The 16,679-nt window shown below is 50.0% G+C and overlaps 1 protein-coding gene and 1 long non-coding RNA gene across 4 annotated transcripts in view; one reads left to right on the top strand and one right to left on the bottom strand.

Annotated features, from left to right (window-relative positions):
* LOC138392179 (pleckstrin homology domain-containing family M member 1) overlaps positions 1-8,289 on the bottom strand; it is a 47,574-nt gene extending 39,285 nt beyond the window's left edge. Inside the window, exons 1-4 of one of the 3 annotated variants that reach the window (XM_069482712.1) lie at positions 8,203-8,289; positions 5,556-5,888; positions 2,392-2,480; positions 126-373 (exon numbers count right to left, since the gene is read on the bottom strand). In XM_069482712.1, coding sequence (XP_069338813.1) covers positions 126-373; positions 2,392-2,439 — 296 coding nt within the window. In that variant the 5' untranslated portion in view covers positions 2,440-2,480; positions 5,556-5,888; positions 8,203-8,289. Of the gene's footprint in view, positions 1-125; positions 374-2,391; positions 2,481-5,555; positions 5,889-8,202 lie in introns of those variants that run through there. The other 2 variants (XM_069482713.1, XM_069482714.1) reach the window with 2 other exon arrangements.
* Positions 8,290-8,525: 236 nt separating this feature from the next.
* LOC138391645 (uncharacterized) lies at positions 8,526-12,703 on the top strand. The gene is made up of 3 exons (XR_011234848.1): positions 8,526-8,741; positions 10,573-10,689; positions 12,025-12,703. It is a non-coding gene; the product is annotated as an uncharacterized lncRNA (long non-coding RNA).
* The last annotated feature ends 3,976 nt before the right edge of the window (positions 12,704-16,679 follow it).

Below are 16,679 nucleotides of genomic sequence, written 5' to 3'. Positions count from 1 at the left end.
CCCTAGCCCTGCACTGGAACACAGAGCATCTTTGCTGGATTCCCGAGCACAGCTGGAAAGGAAGAGCCTGGTGTCCCACACTCTGAAGCTCCTCCACAAAGCAGAACCTTCCCAGCTGATCTTACTTGTGGGTGACAGCTTTTAGGAGTGGCCAGAAGACAGGCTGAGGCAGAGGCTTCTGGTGGGCACTTTTCTTCCTTTTTCCTCCAGCCTCCGCTCGGATGTGCTTGGCATGAAGGCCGTGGATAAACACAGCCTCCAGGGCACTGCACATGGTGTTGGCATCTCCGTCTTCACTAGTGACCACTGTGTCCAGGGACACGTACTGCTTCTGCAATGCCTTCACGGATCCCACCAGCTTTTTCTTGATGACCTAGGCAGGGCCGAACAGAACACAGGTCTTTAGGGGGAAATCCTATGGGGTGAGCCCTTGGAATGTAACTCTCTGCCTGTTGCCAAATACGCGTGCAACCCCATGCACACACACCTGTGTACATACCTATAGGTTTTACCTACAGGTAAAATTAGCACATGCTAATTATAGCAAATAAAGATGAAGCACAGAGAACAAAAGGAAAATCACACTTACACTGCCCAGAGATAACTGCTGCTATTGTTTCACATATCCTTCAGTGTGGATCTTTTTCATTTTCTAAACTGAACTTGAGTGAACTTACAACCACATAATCTCGTGTTTAAATATAGACTCCATTATGGTTACAGCAATGGAGCCTGGGCAAATCCACCTGGGACAGGGGTGAGGCTTCCCACCTTATTTATGCGACCAAGATTCTGCAGAGAGTCAATAAGCCAAGAGGGAGAAAGTGCTGCTTTAGAACAATAAAAACATAAAGAAAATGAGCATGGTCTACATTAAAGATCCTAGGCCAGGGAGCCAGAGGCCGAGGTTTAGTCCTAGCTGTCAGTAACCAGATGGGTCTCCTCAGACATTTCACTTAACCTCTCTGAGCCTCAATTTCCTCACATGTTAAGTGGAAATAATTCCTCCTGATGTACAGCACCGGGGGTATCCCTCCCTTAGGGCAGGACTAGTTTCCTACTCATCCTCGTGTCCACATCTGGCACTATGCCTGGCACGTACAAGTACTCAGTAAGTGTCTGTTAAATAAATATATTACAAATTGTACATACAGTCTTTTGGAAATAGAGAGTAAAAATTGGTCATAATTGTAAGTATGTCAAAATCACACAAGTGTCTGAAAAAGTACTGGAAGGGATTGCAGAAAAACTGGTTTGAATAATATTGGGTTATAGGATTATGGATAAAATATTTTACTCTTTCATTTTGATTTTAGCCAAAACATTAAATGCTAATATTCCTTGAGAAGTTACATTTAAAAAATTAATAACTTTAATGAGATATTATCCACACACCATAAAATTTACCCATTTAAAGTACATAGTTCAGGCCGGGCATGGTGGCTCACGCCTGTAATCCTAGCACTCTGGGAGGCCGAGGTGGGCGGATCGTTTGAGCTCAGGAGTTCGAGACCAGCCTGAGCAAGAGCGAGACCCCATCTCTACTAAAAAAATAGAAAGAAATTATATGGACAGCTAAAAATATATATAGAAAAAATTAGCCGGGCATGGTGGTGCATGCCTGTAGTCCCAGCTACTCGGGAGGCTGAGACAGGAGGATCGCTTGAGCTCAGGAGTTTGAGGTTGCTGTGAGCTAGGCTGACGCCACGGCACTCACTCTAGCCTGGGCAACAGAGTGAGACTCTGTCTCAAAAAAAAATAAATAAATAAAAAAAATAAAGTACATGGTTCAATTGTTTTTAGTATATTCACAGAATTGTGCAACCATCACCACTACCTAATTTTAGAAGATTTTCACCACCCCCAAAAGAAACACTGTATATTAGTGATTACCAGGGGCTAGGAGAGGGGCAGAGGGAGTGACTACAGTCACTAATCTACTCTCTGTCTCTACAGATTTGTCTATTCTAGACATTTTGTATGATTAGATATAAATATAACATGTGACCTTTTGTGTCTGGCTTCTTTCATTTAGTGTAATGTATTCAAGGTTCATCCGTGTTGCGGCATGGATCATTCCTTTTTATTGCCAAATAATATTCCTTTGTATTTTATTTATCCATCCATTAGCAGAGGGCTGAAAGTCTGAATGGAAATCCTCCGGCTTCAGGTAATCTATCTTAAACCCTCACTGTTTTTTTTATAAAGACCTATTTTCTAGGACTTTATATGATCTAGAAAGGGGAGGATCTCCTCGGAGCCTGCTTCTGCTATAACTTTCTCTCAACCTCTCTTGTTGGACAGTGGCCATTATTTCACTATGAGACAAACCGATGCAACGGCTGCCCCCTGCAGCCCTTGCCCACCCATGCTTCCCCCCTGCCCGCCTACCGGGATGGCAGCCCGGGGGTCCAGTCCATTCTCCACCACTGAGAGCATTTCCACTCAGGCAGCAGCTCCCACGGAGAGTCACATGACACCTGCAGAGACAGATGGCAGCCAGATGAGCAAGCCCCCAACTGCCAGAATCCTTTCCCAGCAGGAGGTCAGCCCATCTTATGCAAACTGCAACGGAAAGGACTTTGAGGAATACAAACGTAAAAACTGACAGTGGATTTTAAGGAAGGAAATAGGGAAGGAAGCTATGTCAGAGGTCTCAGTCCTTGGGAGGTGAGGGGCTTGGGTGTGGTGGGTGACTGCATCTCAAGAAGTGGGGAGTGAGGGCTCCTGACACCAAAAGCTGCACAGAAAGCCAGGGCCCTGTGGGGTCAAGGTTCGGGGAAGGAGAGGTTGATCAGAGGGAGCACTCAGGGTGCAAGGGGGATGTGGCGGCCAAAGGTGCCAATAACCCGCTGGGGTTCACAAGTCACATTCAGGGCCTGGGCCCAGCAATACCCCGCCTCCTGCCACCCACTCCTGCCCCAGCCCAACCGCAAGCTCAGTCGTGAAAAGTACAACTGGAACAGCTTCAAAAGGGAAGGGCTCTCTTGCCACACTTCTGGTTCTCCTTTGGGCTCCGAGGGTCTGGCTTGAGTAGCACAGGGACACGTCTAAATGGGACCACCGTGGGTTTTAATCATAATTTGTCACTAACCAGCTAGGCAGCTCACGTGTGGTATCAGACTTCTCAGATGGGGCGTCTAAATGTGTAAAACACCTGCCACAGGGCAACATGTACCAGGTATAAATGGTATTTGTAATCCCAGTGGATGTGGCCACCCAAATTATAGGGCAAAGAATGCTACCGTCTAAAATAGCATGCAGGAATAGTTGAAGTCTGTTAAATCTCTCAGGGAAGCTGGCTTCCTCCTGGGGGTGGTTTGGATGGGGACTTTGACCTGAGCCTGAGGGGACTGCTGGCTGGTCCCGCCTCACCCCAGCAGCTTGGACAGATCAGGGCTAGGCAGGCACATCCACACCTAAACAGATCTCAACACCCAGCTGAGCATCAGGGAAATACTGCAACAATCAAGGCACAAAGAAGTTAACAAAACCAAGGAATGTTTAATGGGTTCTGTTCTCTTTACACATATCGTCTCATTTATGTCCTCCCTAGGAGTGCTGTTTTATTATCTCCATCAGACAGATAATGAAAGGGACACTGACTCAGGTGGAGGAACCTCCTAAGATCCCAGGGCTGGGGGCCCAGGGAAGGGGGTGCAGGGAACATTGGCCAGCCTGGCAAGAAAGGTTTCCAGGAGAGCACTGGAGCACATGGTTTGGCAAGGAGAGAGGCAGGCTGGCCCTATATAGTGGAAGGTAGAAGGTGCTCTGATGCAATCTGTGGCCTCTGGGATTGGCAGAGGGCAAAGGGGACCCAGAGCTGACCTCTCTAGTTCAGGCGACACAGAGGGAGGCAGGCGTGTGTGGAGGGAGGGTGGCCCCTGTAGACCCAGCTCCAGTCAGGGTGCCGCAGACCCCCAGCAAGGTCCTCAGCCCGAGTACAGCCCCCCTGTGACTGTCCCACCCTTCACCACATTCTCTGTTCCCAGCTCCCTGGGGATTCTCAGGGCCCTCCTCTCTGGAGACCAGCTCCACACTCTGGCCATCAGGAAGGCAGGAAAAGGGGCGTGTGCTGCAGTCAAACAGTCACTCCCAGAAACATGCCTGGTCCTGAGCTTGGGCTCCTTCAAGGCTGACCTTGTGCAGCCCAGCATGTCAAGTTCGGCTTCTCTGGCTCCAAAGCCCTGGGCTTTGAACCCAAAGCCACAATTCCAGTAGCCTAAGGCCTCTCCCTCAGGCTTGTCCTTCTAGACAGAGCCCTGAAGCTCCAAAGTTGCCCATCCCTAAGCCAGCTACAAGGCCAGAACCCTAAGGGCTTAGAACACAACAATCTGATTACTAGCCTGGGCCCATTACACCTCATTAACTAATTAGCTGACAGTAATACTCATGTGGGGGGCATCAGTAAGTGGGTGCTCTGGCCAAGTAACAGTCTGCTAAAAAAACAAAGTAAACTGAAGTTAAGAGAGGTCAGGGCAGGGCCAGATAAGAGACAAGTGTCAGAAAAGAGACAAAATGACTGACAACAGCTCAGAGGGAGCTAGGAGAACAGGCATGTGACGATTCACAAAATAGGACTGAGACTGTGGGGTTCAGGCCACAATTCAGGACACTTCTCTTTGTAGGAAGCCAAAGCACCCTGCCTATGGAACAGGGCTCACACAGGCAGGACTCTGACCGTCAATGACATAAGGACTCACTGTTGGAATCGGAAGGCGGCTGTGGGTGTCATGACTGCTGGGTCAGCACTCCATCATCCCACTGAGTAGCCCAGACCCCAAATCTACCATTGTATGAGACTGGTTTCACTTTCTGTCCTCAAAACACTCTTCATTGACACCAAGAACCAAACTGAAGAGAGGTGTGGCTCCAAGGAGACCCACACTTAAGGGAGTGAAGAAAAAACTTGGGCAATACTACCAAAGGGCCCTTCAAACATTACCGGTGAAAATTTAGTGGGGAAAAGTGACTTCTGCCATGTAGGAAACCCCAAATCACACCAGGTGTACCTCCACCCCTATGCATCGATTCATCCTCATACAGCTATCCAGAGTACACAAAGCAAGCTTCTCTGATCTCATTCTCTAACCTCATTTAATTCGTACAATAATCCTGTGAGAGGAGAAAACTGAGGTTTAGTAAAAACAGGCCTCAGGTAAGAGACAGAATGCTCTGGTTTCCGCATTCTAATGCCTGAGCCTCTCACTGGATCAAACTGTCTCAGGTCTTTGGCTCAAAGAATTTCAGGCAAACTAGTACTTACAGACTCTTTAAAGGTTCTCAGAAGCTCCGTTTTATCAAATCAAGCCTAAAACCAACAAGAAACCGTCCTGCCGATCAGACTGAGAGCCCCAACCAGCTGGGCCCAGGTCCTTCCCACACTCCCCAAGTCCCAGAGCTGTCCTTTCTTAGATGTTCCAACACAGTCAGGAAGGAATTATCTCAGCTGTTTTTCTTTATTATACTGCCTGGACTTCTGTATATGTCCAATTTCACTTCCTCCAGAGACCACGGAAGAAAGAAAAGAGAAGAATGACTAAGATGAGACTTACATGAGAAGAAGAAATGTGGCCTGGCTTCAGCGCTCTTGCAACACTCAGTCCACCAGTGAACAGCAACCTCTGCTCTTTAGAGACTTCTCAGCCAGTCCCCACGGCCTTCCCTCTACTGCCTGAATTGTGTACCTGGCTGTTCGGGACAACAGCCTGGCATTGAAGCCATCCAGCTGCTGTACTAGTTGATGAGTCATGTTTTTTCGGTTGGAAAAGAATGACAAAGTTATCTCCTGATTCAGGAAGGCAGCTGATCGTTAAGACATGTGAATACTGAATGAGGAAGCCGCACCTCTTTCCACCTGAGGATGGCTGGATTTCCGGACAAATGTCCTGTGAAGGGTGGGATGGGAGATGGGAGGGATTAGGCCTTTGAAACAATGAAGTGAAATTAAATACCAATTAAATACCAGATGAAGGGTGAGAAACTTCTAGCTTGTGATTCCCAGAACCAGGGCTAGTGGGTGAGGGCAGAATTGTGCAGTTGGTGAACACCAGGTATCTTTCTTTCCTCCCTCCTTCCTTCCTCCAGTAACACTCATCTCTCCCATATTCTTGCCCCATATCCCATAGGATTCTGACGGCCTCACTTCGAGTGAATGAAAACAGGATCTTCGACTGCCTCATTCACCACTGCATTTCTAGTACCTAGAGTAGTGCTTGGCACACCGTGGTGCTCAAAAAATAACTGTTGAATGAGTTGCTAATAAAATAAAAACAAAGCACAGGGCAAGTACCTTCATTCCACAGACTGTGGAAAGTTGAGGTAAACAACCCTTCAATGGTGGGGCCACCGTGCAGCTCCTTCCATTAAACCAAGCTGCCAGCAAGGCTGAAAACCATTCAGAGATTGCACCTTAGTGGGAGGATATTAAAAGTAGAACAGCATTCAGTTTTCAAAGGAATGAACCTGTAAATGGTAAGCAAAGACAATGTTCTTCAGGGCTCTTTACAACTGCTGTCAAATGGTTGACCCTCCAGAAGCTAAGATAGCAGAATTTGGAGGAAAGGTGCACCAAAAAGCCCCCAGCAAGCTATAAATACTTGAGTATGGGACCGGGGTGCCTCAGGAATGTCCCTCTGCCTCAGCTACTCTGAGACAACTGGACTCCTGTGTTCATGGAACTCAAATAGCCAAAACTCAATAATCCCACACCTGTGAAAAGAAGAAGAGATGCAACAGCCTCTTGTACCCACCTAGGCCTCAGCTCCCCAGGACCCACTCACCCATACTCTTCACATGTAATAGTGCCTCTGGCACCCACTGCGGCCCATGTTTTGCGTTGGGACTGATCTGTAATCAGCTCCAGCATGGAGGAGCGCTGGGAGAGGCCTTTACAAGTGTCAGGACAAGGCACATGGACAAGGGTTAACCCCATACAGAACCTCCTCGAGGGCCAGAACACCAGCCAAAAGGGAGTGACGGCTTCCCCTGCCCCAGGCTGAGCCACCTGGGTGAGTGGCCATCTCTCACCTTCAAAGTATTTGAATGACACTTACCATATTCCAGCAGCCGGCACAAGTAATTTAATATGAATGCCAGAAGCCCAATCCCTGGGGACACATACAGGGGACTAGACACCAGCAAAACCCCCTGCTTGACCCAAGAGTGGGGGGAAGGCTCTCTGCACCTCCACACTTATTTACCACCTGTGGCCCTGCTCGCACCAATCAAGCTGCTCAGTCTCTAACTGCCCAGTTCTGAGCAAGCACCTAGAGTTGGCAGCTGAGGGGCAGCTGGTGGGAGCGGCAGAGGATTCTGCACTAAGTTCTCAGATTGAATGGGAGCTGGGTCAAGGGAAGAATGGGGACAGAGTTCAGGTGAAGAGTTGTGGTGGGGACAGCAGAGACGAAAGGACATGGAGATCTTTGTAATAAGATTGGGTAAGGGTGGTAAGAATGGAGGCAGGAAGAGTTGGGGGTTAGTGTAGCAAAGACTTAGGGATGAGGTGTCTTCAGGATGGCTGGAGACAGAAGGAAGTATATGGTAGGCTAGGAAGTTAGGGGCCTAGTCTGTGAGGACAAGACACATGTAAGACTTGGACTAAGGCTGAGATGGGAATTATCCAGAAGAAAGGGGTAAACTCAACAGGGCACCCACTTTGGAGGTGGGTCTTAAATGAAAGGGGGCAGAGGCAGGGTGTCTGGGATGAGCAGATCTTGGGGAGCTGAGCAGGGCGTGTGGGAGACTGGGATAAGAAAGCTGAGCCAGAAAAGGGGAAACCAGAACGGTGGGTCTAGGGGAGGTCTGCGTGGAGCACCAGCATTGCCAGAGGGGTGCGGGGGTGAGGATGAGGTGTGCTACAGCGAGCCTAAGGGACGTGGCCGAGATGGGGGTTGGAACGGGGATAAGTGGGGGTCACGAGTGAAGCTGAAAGACCGGTGGTGAGTGGATAGGGTGGCGGCGGGGGTCGGGTCACGGGTGGGAGAAGACGCAGGGGACGGGCCAGCGGTGGAAGCGCGGGACGAAGTGCGGGGTCCGAGTAGGGCCGGGCGCGGGCTGGGAAGGGTTGAGGGCTCCGAAGCCGGACAGTCTCAGGCAACCAAGGGTTTGGGATCCGGTAGAGGGCTGGAGGCCCACCGCCCGTTCGTGTCTCGGCCCCGCCGCCCCTCCGCTACCCTCCTCGCCCCCTAACCCCTAACTCACCAAACGGAGCGGGAGCGGGAGCGGGAGCGGGAGCGGAAGCGGGGAAGTGGCGTTCCCAGCCGTGGCAGCCCCTTAGCTTCGAGCCGACGCTGCGGCCTCACGGCCGCTGACAACAGGAAGCGGCGCTCGCGGCGCCTGACGCCATCACGCTGGCTCGGCGCTCCGGCCCCGCCCCCGTCCCACAGAGCCAATCGCGGAGCCAGGACGGCCGCGGGGCGGGGCCGGCCCCACCCAGCAGCCGGCCGTTGGGGCGGGGCCGGCCGTTGGGGCGGGGCCGGCCACCACCCCAACCCCGGCAGCCGGCGGTTGAGGTGACCCGGACCCTATGCGTGGTCTGGGTGACTCCGGACCCGGAGTGCCGGCCGGGCTCGGAGAGACGAAGGCACCGTGCCAGGCGGAACGCGTCCGTCCTGCCCGCCTCCCGCAGATCTGCGTCAGACCAGATCCTGGCTTCTGGGTTCCCGACCTCACTCGGCCTCTGCATCATCTGCGCGACATTTGAGCGTCACCTCACCTCCCTCAGCGGAAAGTGTCAGCTTGTGAGTAGGACCGATGACGCCTGCCCTATCCGTGCCCCATCCCCCCATAGGGCATCCGCGCAACCAGGCTGGCAGAGCCCGGGGCCAAATTGGAGCCTCAGCCTGGCGCTTTCAGGAAATGGGTGTAGTTGTATGGTTTTTTTTTCCATCATACAAGTGACATCTCTCTTTCAAATGAACTCAGAACAAAAGGTCATAAGTGGTAAAGGGCAAGAAAGGGGGTGTTGGCAGGACCGTGCCTCGGGCACTTTACACTGGCAGGCCTTGGTCAAGTGGGAGCCTAGAGCCAGAGTGTGGGCCCGGTGTGGGGCAGTGGGGCGGAGCGAGGCACCGCTACAAGCAGATCCCAAGGGCGCACAGGGATGGCTGGGAATGGGCCATTTCCTGGAAGCAGGCTCCGTGGACATCGTCTGGGTGGGGGTTCCTGTGCTCCCTCGCCTCTCCGGGAAGGAAGGTGTCCCTCGTATCTCTCCAAAGGTCTGGTCCCAGTCATCCTTACATTTTTAAAACCGACTGTTGGGGGCGTGACCCCCGACTGTGTGGGGGCTGCCTCTTCAGCAATTCTCTTCCAAGTAATGAAGACCTCCCCTCTTCAATTTTAGGCCAGGTACGGCTGAATATATTCAGTGCAGTTAATGTCCAAGCAGGAAGATTGGAAAGAAGGACGTAGAGACAAACTATTCTCTTAGTGTTAAACTCATTTTAAACAAGGTGGAAAGCAAGGGACTTACTAGGGAAATCCCTTTACCTTGGCAAAAGGATAGTGTTTCTGGTCATAATTGGCACAGCAAAATCATTGGTGGCTTGACACAAGCATACCCTGCCTATAAATCAAGCACATTAGTTATTACACTGAATTTGTGCTCAGCTGCTGTCTGCTGGATTACTTGAAGGGAACTCCTAAGTAATCACTTGTATGCTTTTCAGCAGCTCCTGTCTCCCAACTTCTTATCTTACCTCCCAAAGCTCCCAAACTTCTCTGAAACGTCTGCAGGCTTATCCACCTCTTCTCATCTTGCTCTACATGTCTTTGTGAAGCTGCATAAAACCATGGATTGTGGTGGGGAGGGTAGAGGAAAGGGAAATGCACAAATGCACACACCAAGTGCACGTTTCCACAGAAGATTTTACAAATGGACCGTGAGCCCACCAGGAAGTCTCCAGATGGGGAAAAAAACTCACACTACCATGTCACTGGAGCAATAATAAAGGCAACTGCAACGTGCCTTGGGACCCAAGAGGAGAACTTGAGAGGCATCCTGGAGAAGGCACCTTTTGATCTAAGCCTTCCAGGTGAATAGAGGAAAGGGCATTGCAGGTGAAGGGACGGCTAGGTAAGGGGCCAGGGGGCAGAAATGCAGGCTGAGCTCAGGGGAGGGTGCACCCAGCAGTAGAGAGGAAGCTTGGAAGTGAGAAAAGGAAAGGGGAAGGGGAGGGGGCAGACAGACTGCACAAGGTGGGACAGCGGGATGCACTAACACAGTTGGAGGCCAGTGCAGAAAGAGCTCAAAACACTTGCAAGGGCAGTTCACATCTGCTGGTCTATCAGCTTAGATTTAAAGCACTATTCAGAGTTATTAAAAGCCAGATAGGAGACCTGAAGGCATCAGAATGCTCTGGGGACAGGTCCACAATGCAGATTCCTGAGCCCAACCCCAGCCCTAAAGAGTCACTCTAGGATGGGGTCTAAGAATTTGGGCTTGACCCCACCTCTCCTGTCCTCTGCCCTCACTAGGGATGGACCTGAAACAATAAAATGTGAGAATCCCTGCCCTAAATAAATCCCTTTGGAGGTTACTTCCTGTTAACAAACTTGAATTCTGTCTTCCAGGCCTAATCTAGGAGATGAGCGGTAAGGGAATTAACATCCATGGAGAATGGAAGATCCTACTGGTTGCCAAGTACACACCTGTGATGCACCTTATATTCCTTACCAACCAACTGGAAGGTAAGTGCTGCTTTTATCCCCATTGTACAGATCAGAAAACAGGCTTAAGAGAGGTTAAGCAGCTGGGTGTGGTGGCTCACACCCATAATCCCAGCAGTTTGGGAGGTGGAGGCAGGAGGATCCCTTGTGCCCAGGAGTTCAAGACCAGCCTGAGCAACACAGTGAGACCCTGTCTCTACAGAAAATAGAAAAATTAGCTGTGCATGGTGGTGCATATCTATAGTCCCAGCTACTTGAGAGGCTGAGGCAGGAGGATCACTTGAGCCCAGGAGTTTGAGGTTGCAGTGAGCTATGATGACACCACTGCACTCTAGCCTGGGTAACAGGGCGAGACCCTGTCACCAAAAAAAAAAAAAAAAGAAAGAAAGAAAGAAAAGAAAAAAAACAAACCAAACCAAAACCAAAGCAAACAAACAAAAACCTCAAGAGGCCAGAGTTCAGGGAGCTTCTGGATAGCTGAACAAGTGGAGGTTCCTGGAGGGTGGCATGTTCGGGGAGGGCATGGACACTCCACATCGCTCCACTAATACCTCGCCCTGTGCCCCTCTTCAGCTATATCCTTTATAATAAACCCGTAAATGTAAGTAACTGTTTCCATGAGTTCTGTGAGCCACTCCAGCAAATTACTCGAACTCAAAGAGGAGATCACGGGAACCCCAACTTGAAACCAGTGGGTCAGACGTCCCAAAGGCCTGGACTTGCGACTAGTGTCTAGCAGTGGTGGTGGTGGCAGTTTTGGGGACTTAGCCCTCACCCTGTGGGATCTGACAGTGTACCCCAAATCCACGAGGATCTCACCAGACCTAACCCCATGCATTTCTTCATCTGGGTGCTCATTTCTATTCTTTAAAATATCCTTTGTAATAAATTGGCAATAGTAAGTCAACTGTTTTCCTGGATTCTGTGAACCTTTTTGGCAAAGGATAGAACCTGAGGAGGGGGTTGTGGGACCCTCCAGTTTATAGCCAGTTGGTCAGACGCACAGGTGACATCCTGGACTTTCGATTGACATCTGAAAAGGGGGCAGTTTTGTGGGACTGAACCCTTAGCCTGTGGGGTCTGACGCTAAGTGTCAGAATTGGATTGTACGACACCCAGTCAGTGTCCACAGAGAATTGGAGAATTGCTTGGTGTGGGGACCCGTCCCCAGATCTGATGTCAGAATGAAGTACTAAGAATGAGAGTAGTGGAGAAAAACAGTTCTCTTTTTTATATGCAGGTAGTTTTAAAGTATGTCCACAAGCTCCTTCTTCAAAAGGTGGAGTCTAAATCCCCTCCCCTTGAATGTGGGCTGCTTGTAGCGACTGACCTCTAACTATCCATGTTGTGTGGCAGACGTGACGCTGTGTGTCTTCTGAAGCCATGTCGTGAAAAGGATAACTTCTGCCTGGCGCTGGCTCTGTCTCTACGTCACGCGCTCTGGAGGACGCCAGCCATCGTGCTGTGAGGACCGTCACTAAGGTAGTGTGTGCACAGGCTCATCTGGGGAGGAACCGAGGCCTCTGACAAGTCGCCAGTGTGCGAGTGAGTGAACTACCCGGATGTGGACACTCCAGCTCGAGTTCCATCTTCTTCCTGGCCTCTCCCCAGGTCACCTCACCTTCCCTCCTCTGAACCGCCACGTTTCTTTTCTGTATTATTGTTGCTGTAATCATACATTGCCTCATTTCATCATCTTTCAAAAAAACCTCTCATTTCTCTGACAGGTTTCAGCGGACTCAGTGAGGATTTTCATTCATTTAGTAGCTGTCGGCCTTGTGTCCACCTCTCCCTGTCACTCAGGTCTCCCTTAGGAGCTGGCCTTCTGAGCTGTGGCTGGCCCACCAGGAATGGAGGCAGGCATGTTTGGTACTCCCTGACCTGGGCACCCATTCCCCGTCCAGGCTACAGCCAGGGATGTGCACCTGGCCCAAGGAGAGGCAGCTTATCTACAGGCTGGCCAGGCCAAGACTCTGGGCTCAGGCAAAACTCTGCCCAATCTAGGACAAGCTGCGCAAAGCAGAATCTCACTCTTGGTAGTTTTAAATTAGAAATATGGGAGGCATTGGAGACTAGTAAATATTGTACAAATTTGAGATAGTGTTACATAAAAACTATCTAAGCCTCACATTGTGTACCAAGTTTGAAATAATGTAACTATGTCAAAATAGGAAGCCTGAGCTGCCTGGAATCTTGGTCCGGATGTTGGGAAGCCTAGAAGGACAAGGATCTCTAGTCTTGCTTTACTGTCAGCTTCCTGTTTATGTCCAACGCTCAACGAAAAATCAGCACCCACCCCATTATAGAGTTTGGGCTGGCATGTGGAGTTTCCATCCTTGTGACTAAAGAGCTTGGTACTGTACGTGGCCCATAGCTGATGCCCAGTAAACAGTAGCAGCCAGCACCCTCACCATCAGTATTGTTATTACTGTTATTGACTCTCAGACGGCAGTCATGGGTTCTACTTCCCTGTCTCCCTACACCCTACAGCAGGGAAGCCTAATGGTTAAGAGGCTTGGGAGTCTAACAGTCCTAGGTTCAAACCCTAACTCGTAGTATTGGATATGTGGCCTACGTTCTTGGAGCCATTTCTTTATCTATCAAATGATGATGGTCCCATGGATTATTGGGCTAAATGATACAAGGCTGTAAAATGCCCAGCCTAGGGCTTGGCAACAAGTAAGCAAATTGTAAATGGTGGCTGCCACCACCACTGCTTCCTATGATTATTACTATTCAGTCTTCTGCTTTAAACTCAGTAAGTGTTTTCTGTTGAGATAGGGTCTCGCTCTGTCGCATGGGCTAGAGTGCAGTGGCGTCATCAGAACTCACTGCAACCTCAAACTCCTGGGCTCAAGTGATCCTCCTGCCTCAGCCTCCCGAGTAGCTGGGACTACAGGCACGCGCCACCATGAGGAGCTAATTTTTCTATTGTTTGTAGAGACAGAGTCTCACTATGTTGCCAAGGCTGGTATTGAACTCCTGGCCTCAAGCGATCCTCATGCCTCAGCCTTTCAAACAGCTGGGATTACAGGCGTGAGCTACCTCACCTGCCCTAAATGTTTGATGGCTCACTGAAGTCAACACACAGAGAAAGACACTCGTTTTTCGTTCTTAGTAAGGAACTTTCGGAGGTCACCGGGGCAGGCATCAAGACAACAGGTGTGTGTCTTGCCCAGCACTGGTGAATGGATCGGCCAGGTGGGGAACTGAGGGCCGTTCACTTTGCCAGACCCCTCACCAGCATACATGCTGGGCTGCTCCCCAGCCGAACGGCTGGGCCCGCTGGGGCTGGCTGTGCTGTTCTTCCGTGGTGTGCGCAGCTCTTCGTCTCTTATTGAACTGCCACCATTCATTCAGTTAGGCAGAGTGTCAATTCTTGCTCATTCAGATTTTCTTTTACTCACTAATGTGCTTAACTCTCACCACTTACTAAATGTGATTTACTAATGACTTTTTAAATACGGAGTAGAGGAACTCTTGCATCTTCTGCAGAGTTGCACTTGTGTTACCACTTGGAACAAGGCAGCCATGGATCTGCGTTGGGTGAGGCAGCAAGTGGGTGGATTTGGTGCTGGGCGGTGCTGGGGGTGCGGGAGGGTCAGGAGTGGCCAGGGCAGAACCTGTGAGTGGAGACGCAGCCCCTCCAACGAACGCGTTTTCTGCGAGAAAGGCTGCAGGAGGGCTGTCTTGGGAAATTACTGCTCTCACACGTTCTTCTTTACCTTGCCCCCCAGCACCTCCCCGCTAGCTATCCAAGGCTTGGGATTTTTAAAAGGGAAACACAAACAGAAAAAACCAATGTGAATTTTCCAGCTTTAAAAGGTGGAGAATTCCCTACCAAGATAGGACACACATTCACACAGGAGTTTGAGGGCCTGGGAAAAAAGACAGGACTCGGCCTCACAGTGCAGGGAGGCTCAGCGATCCAAACATTCTGGCTACCCCACTGACCCTGTGAGAGGGGCCAGAAGGTGGACGACCCCTGTGGGCAGGAGGTCAAGTATGTCATAAATGACTGGTTCTTGATGAACCAGGGAGAGAGCCCCAGAACAACTGTATTTGAGGATGATATGTTCTCAGGTTCCCAGAGGCTGACTAGGCTGGGCAATGAGGCGGGGGAGCCCCTGGGAGTCCTCTGCCCACACTGCCCTTGGGGGAGTGTTGGCCAGCACCAGGGATTCTGGCCTCAGTCCTGTGTTTCTTTCCTATGGCCCTTGTTACTTGTAGATAAATATTTAACTAGTTACATTTTAATTTCTTACCATATGGGTGGAATTGGCAATGGATACAGTTTAGTACGAGAAAAATAAGTCTCTTACAAGCAATGCTGAGAAGCCAATGTTAGAGAATTTATTGACAGGCTGCCTGAGGCAGGCTGGGGCACTATGCTTCCTCCTCCTCCTCCTCCTCCTCTTCCTCCTCCGGTGCTTCAGCTAACTCCACCGGTGTGGTCACCACAACTTCCCTGAGCTCCCTGGGATAGGAAGACAACACCAAGGCTTTTACTCTTGAAAGGAGCAATTAAACTTTTCATTATCCCTCATTTTAGATACGATTCTAAATTGTCCCCAGCCATTTACCCTGCATCCTTGTTGACAATCTCCTCATCAAAAGACTCCTCGTCGTGAAGCTTCTCTGCCATATTTTTCTGGCGTGTGGCACTGAGAGGTCTGTACATATCCCTAAGCCAAAGTGGCCACCATCTCCAGGAAAAGCCCCTTGGGGGAAACACACAAGACAATTAGTGATTCCTGCCATGTTCCAGGTCTCTCACGACGTACATCTCTGGTCTTCTTAGGACTAAACGTGCACCTTGGTCCACAATCACAGTGAGCAACATCACTACAGACCTGGGATCCTGAAAATAATTCCATGTGTGCTGGATTCCAGAAGCTCTCCATCTCTGTCCAAGAGGGCCCCGCAATGTCACTGGGGAGACCTTTGTGCATGGCTTGGCATGGAGTGCAGGCAGGATTTTCAGCCCCACTTACCTGCTTGGCCACATGCTCTTATGCAGTGAACAAACCACACAACCATACAGGGCAGAAGTGTTTTACTCTGTCGAGAAGCGTGTTACATCAGTCCCTTTCCAACTTAGTCCCACATGCAGCATTTGCTGGGGAGCGAGGGACAAAGTGCTTCTATTTTCCTAGAAGCTTTGTCCCATAAGTTGAGTCACATCAAGCAAATGCCTGGGTGTAGCTAGCAAAGTTATCTGTCTTACAGATTTTCATACTGCAGGCTGTCACTGGGGAGTCAGCTGTGAAATCAGTTTAAAGGACAAAATATTCTTTTTGAATATGAACAGAATGGAAACAAATCAGAGTGCACTGTTTTAGAAACTATTTATGTCTACACAGCATATGTGTATTGTTTGTGATATAAAATGCAGCTCACAGCCCAAGTAGAGTATAATCAATGGAGAAGCCCCCAGCTGGAAAGGGACCACGCTCTCTCTGATACTCACTAGCAGTGTGACCACGGGGCAAGATAATTGCCCTTTCTGTGTCTCTATTTCCTTCTTATAAAAGGAAGAGACAAACTACTGTCTAAGGTCTCTCCTAGTTAAACTTCTATGAGGTTGAGATAAAAGGAATAGAGAGTGGGGTCCCAAAAACCAGGAGGATGAGAAGGTAGGTTTTCCTGCCACTCTAGAGGGAGGATTCATATATTCTACCTTCCATCAGCCTTGAAGGAGACTAGCTCCCTTGCCCCCATATCATGTGGCCTTCCCTATCTCTTCTCCAGAGCCTATGAAAAGGCCTCCGGCCTGGCCTGATGCCCACCACCAGCAGGGACAGACACAACCACAACTCCCCCACTTTCCCTTGAAGGACTGGTGACAGCAGGTGCGTCCTTGCCACTCCTGTCCAACTCAGCTTTGGCTGGGGAGCTAATTTTGCTGGAACCAGGCAAAGCACTAGGGTAAGTTAGTATTCGTCCTGCCTCTGGCAGTTTCCTCACTGTAAAATGAGGGGACTGAAATAGATGAGTTCTAAGTTCTCCTC

This window comes from Eulemur rufifrons, chromosome 9 (genome assembly GCF_041146395.1).
Source record: "Eulemur rufifrons isolate Redbay chromosome 9, OSU_ERuf_1, whole genome shotgun sequence".
Taxonomy (NCBI): domain Eukaryota; kingdom Metazoa; phylum Chordata; class Mammalia; order Primates; family Lemuridae; genus Eulemur; species Eulemur rufifrons.
This window is presented reverse-complemented; position numbering and strand designations above follow the sequence as displayed.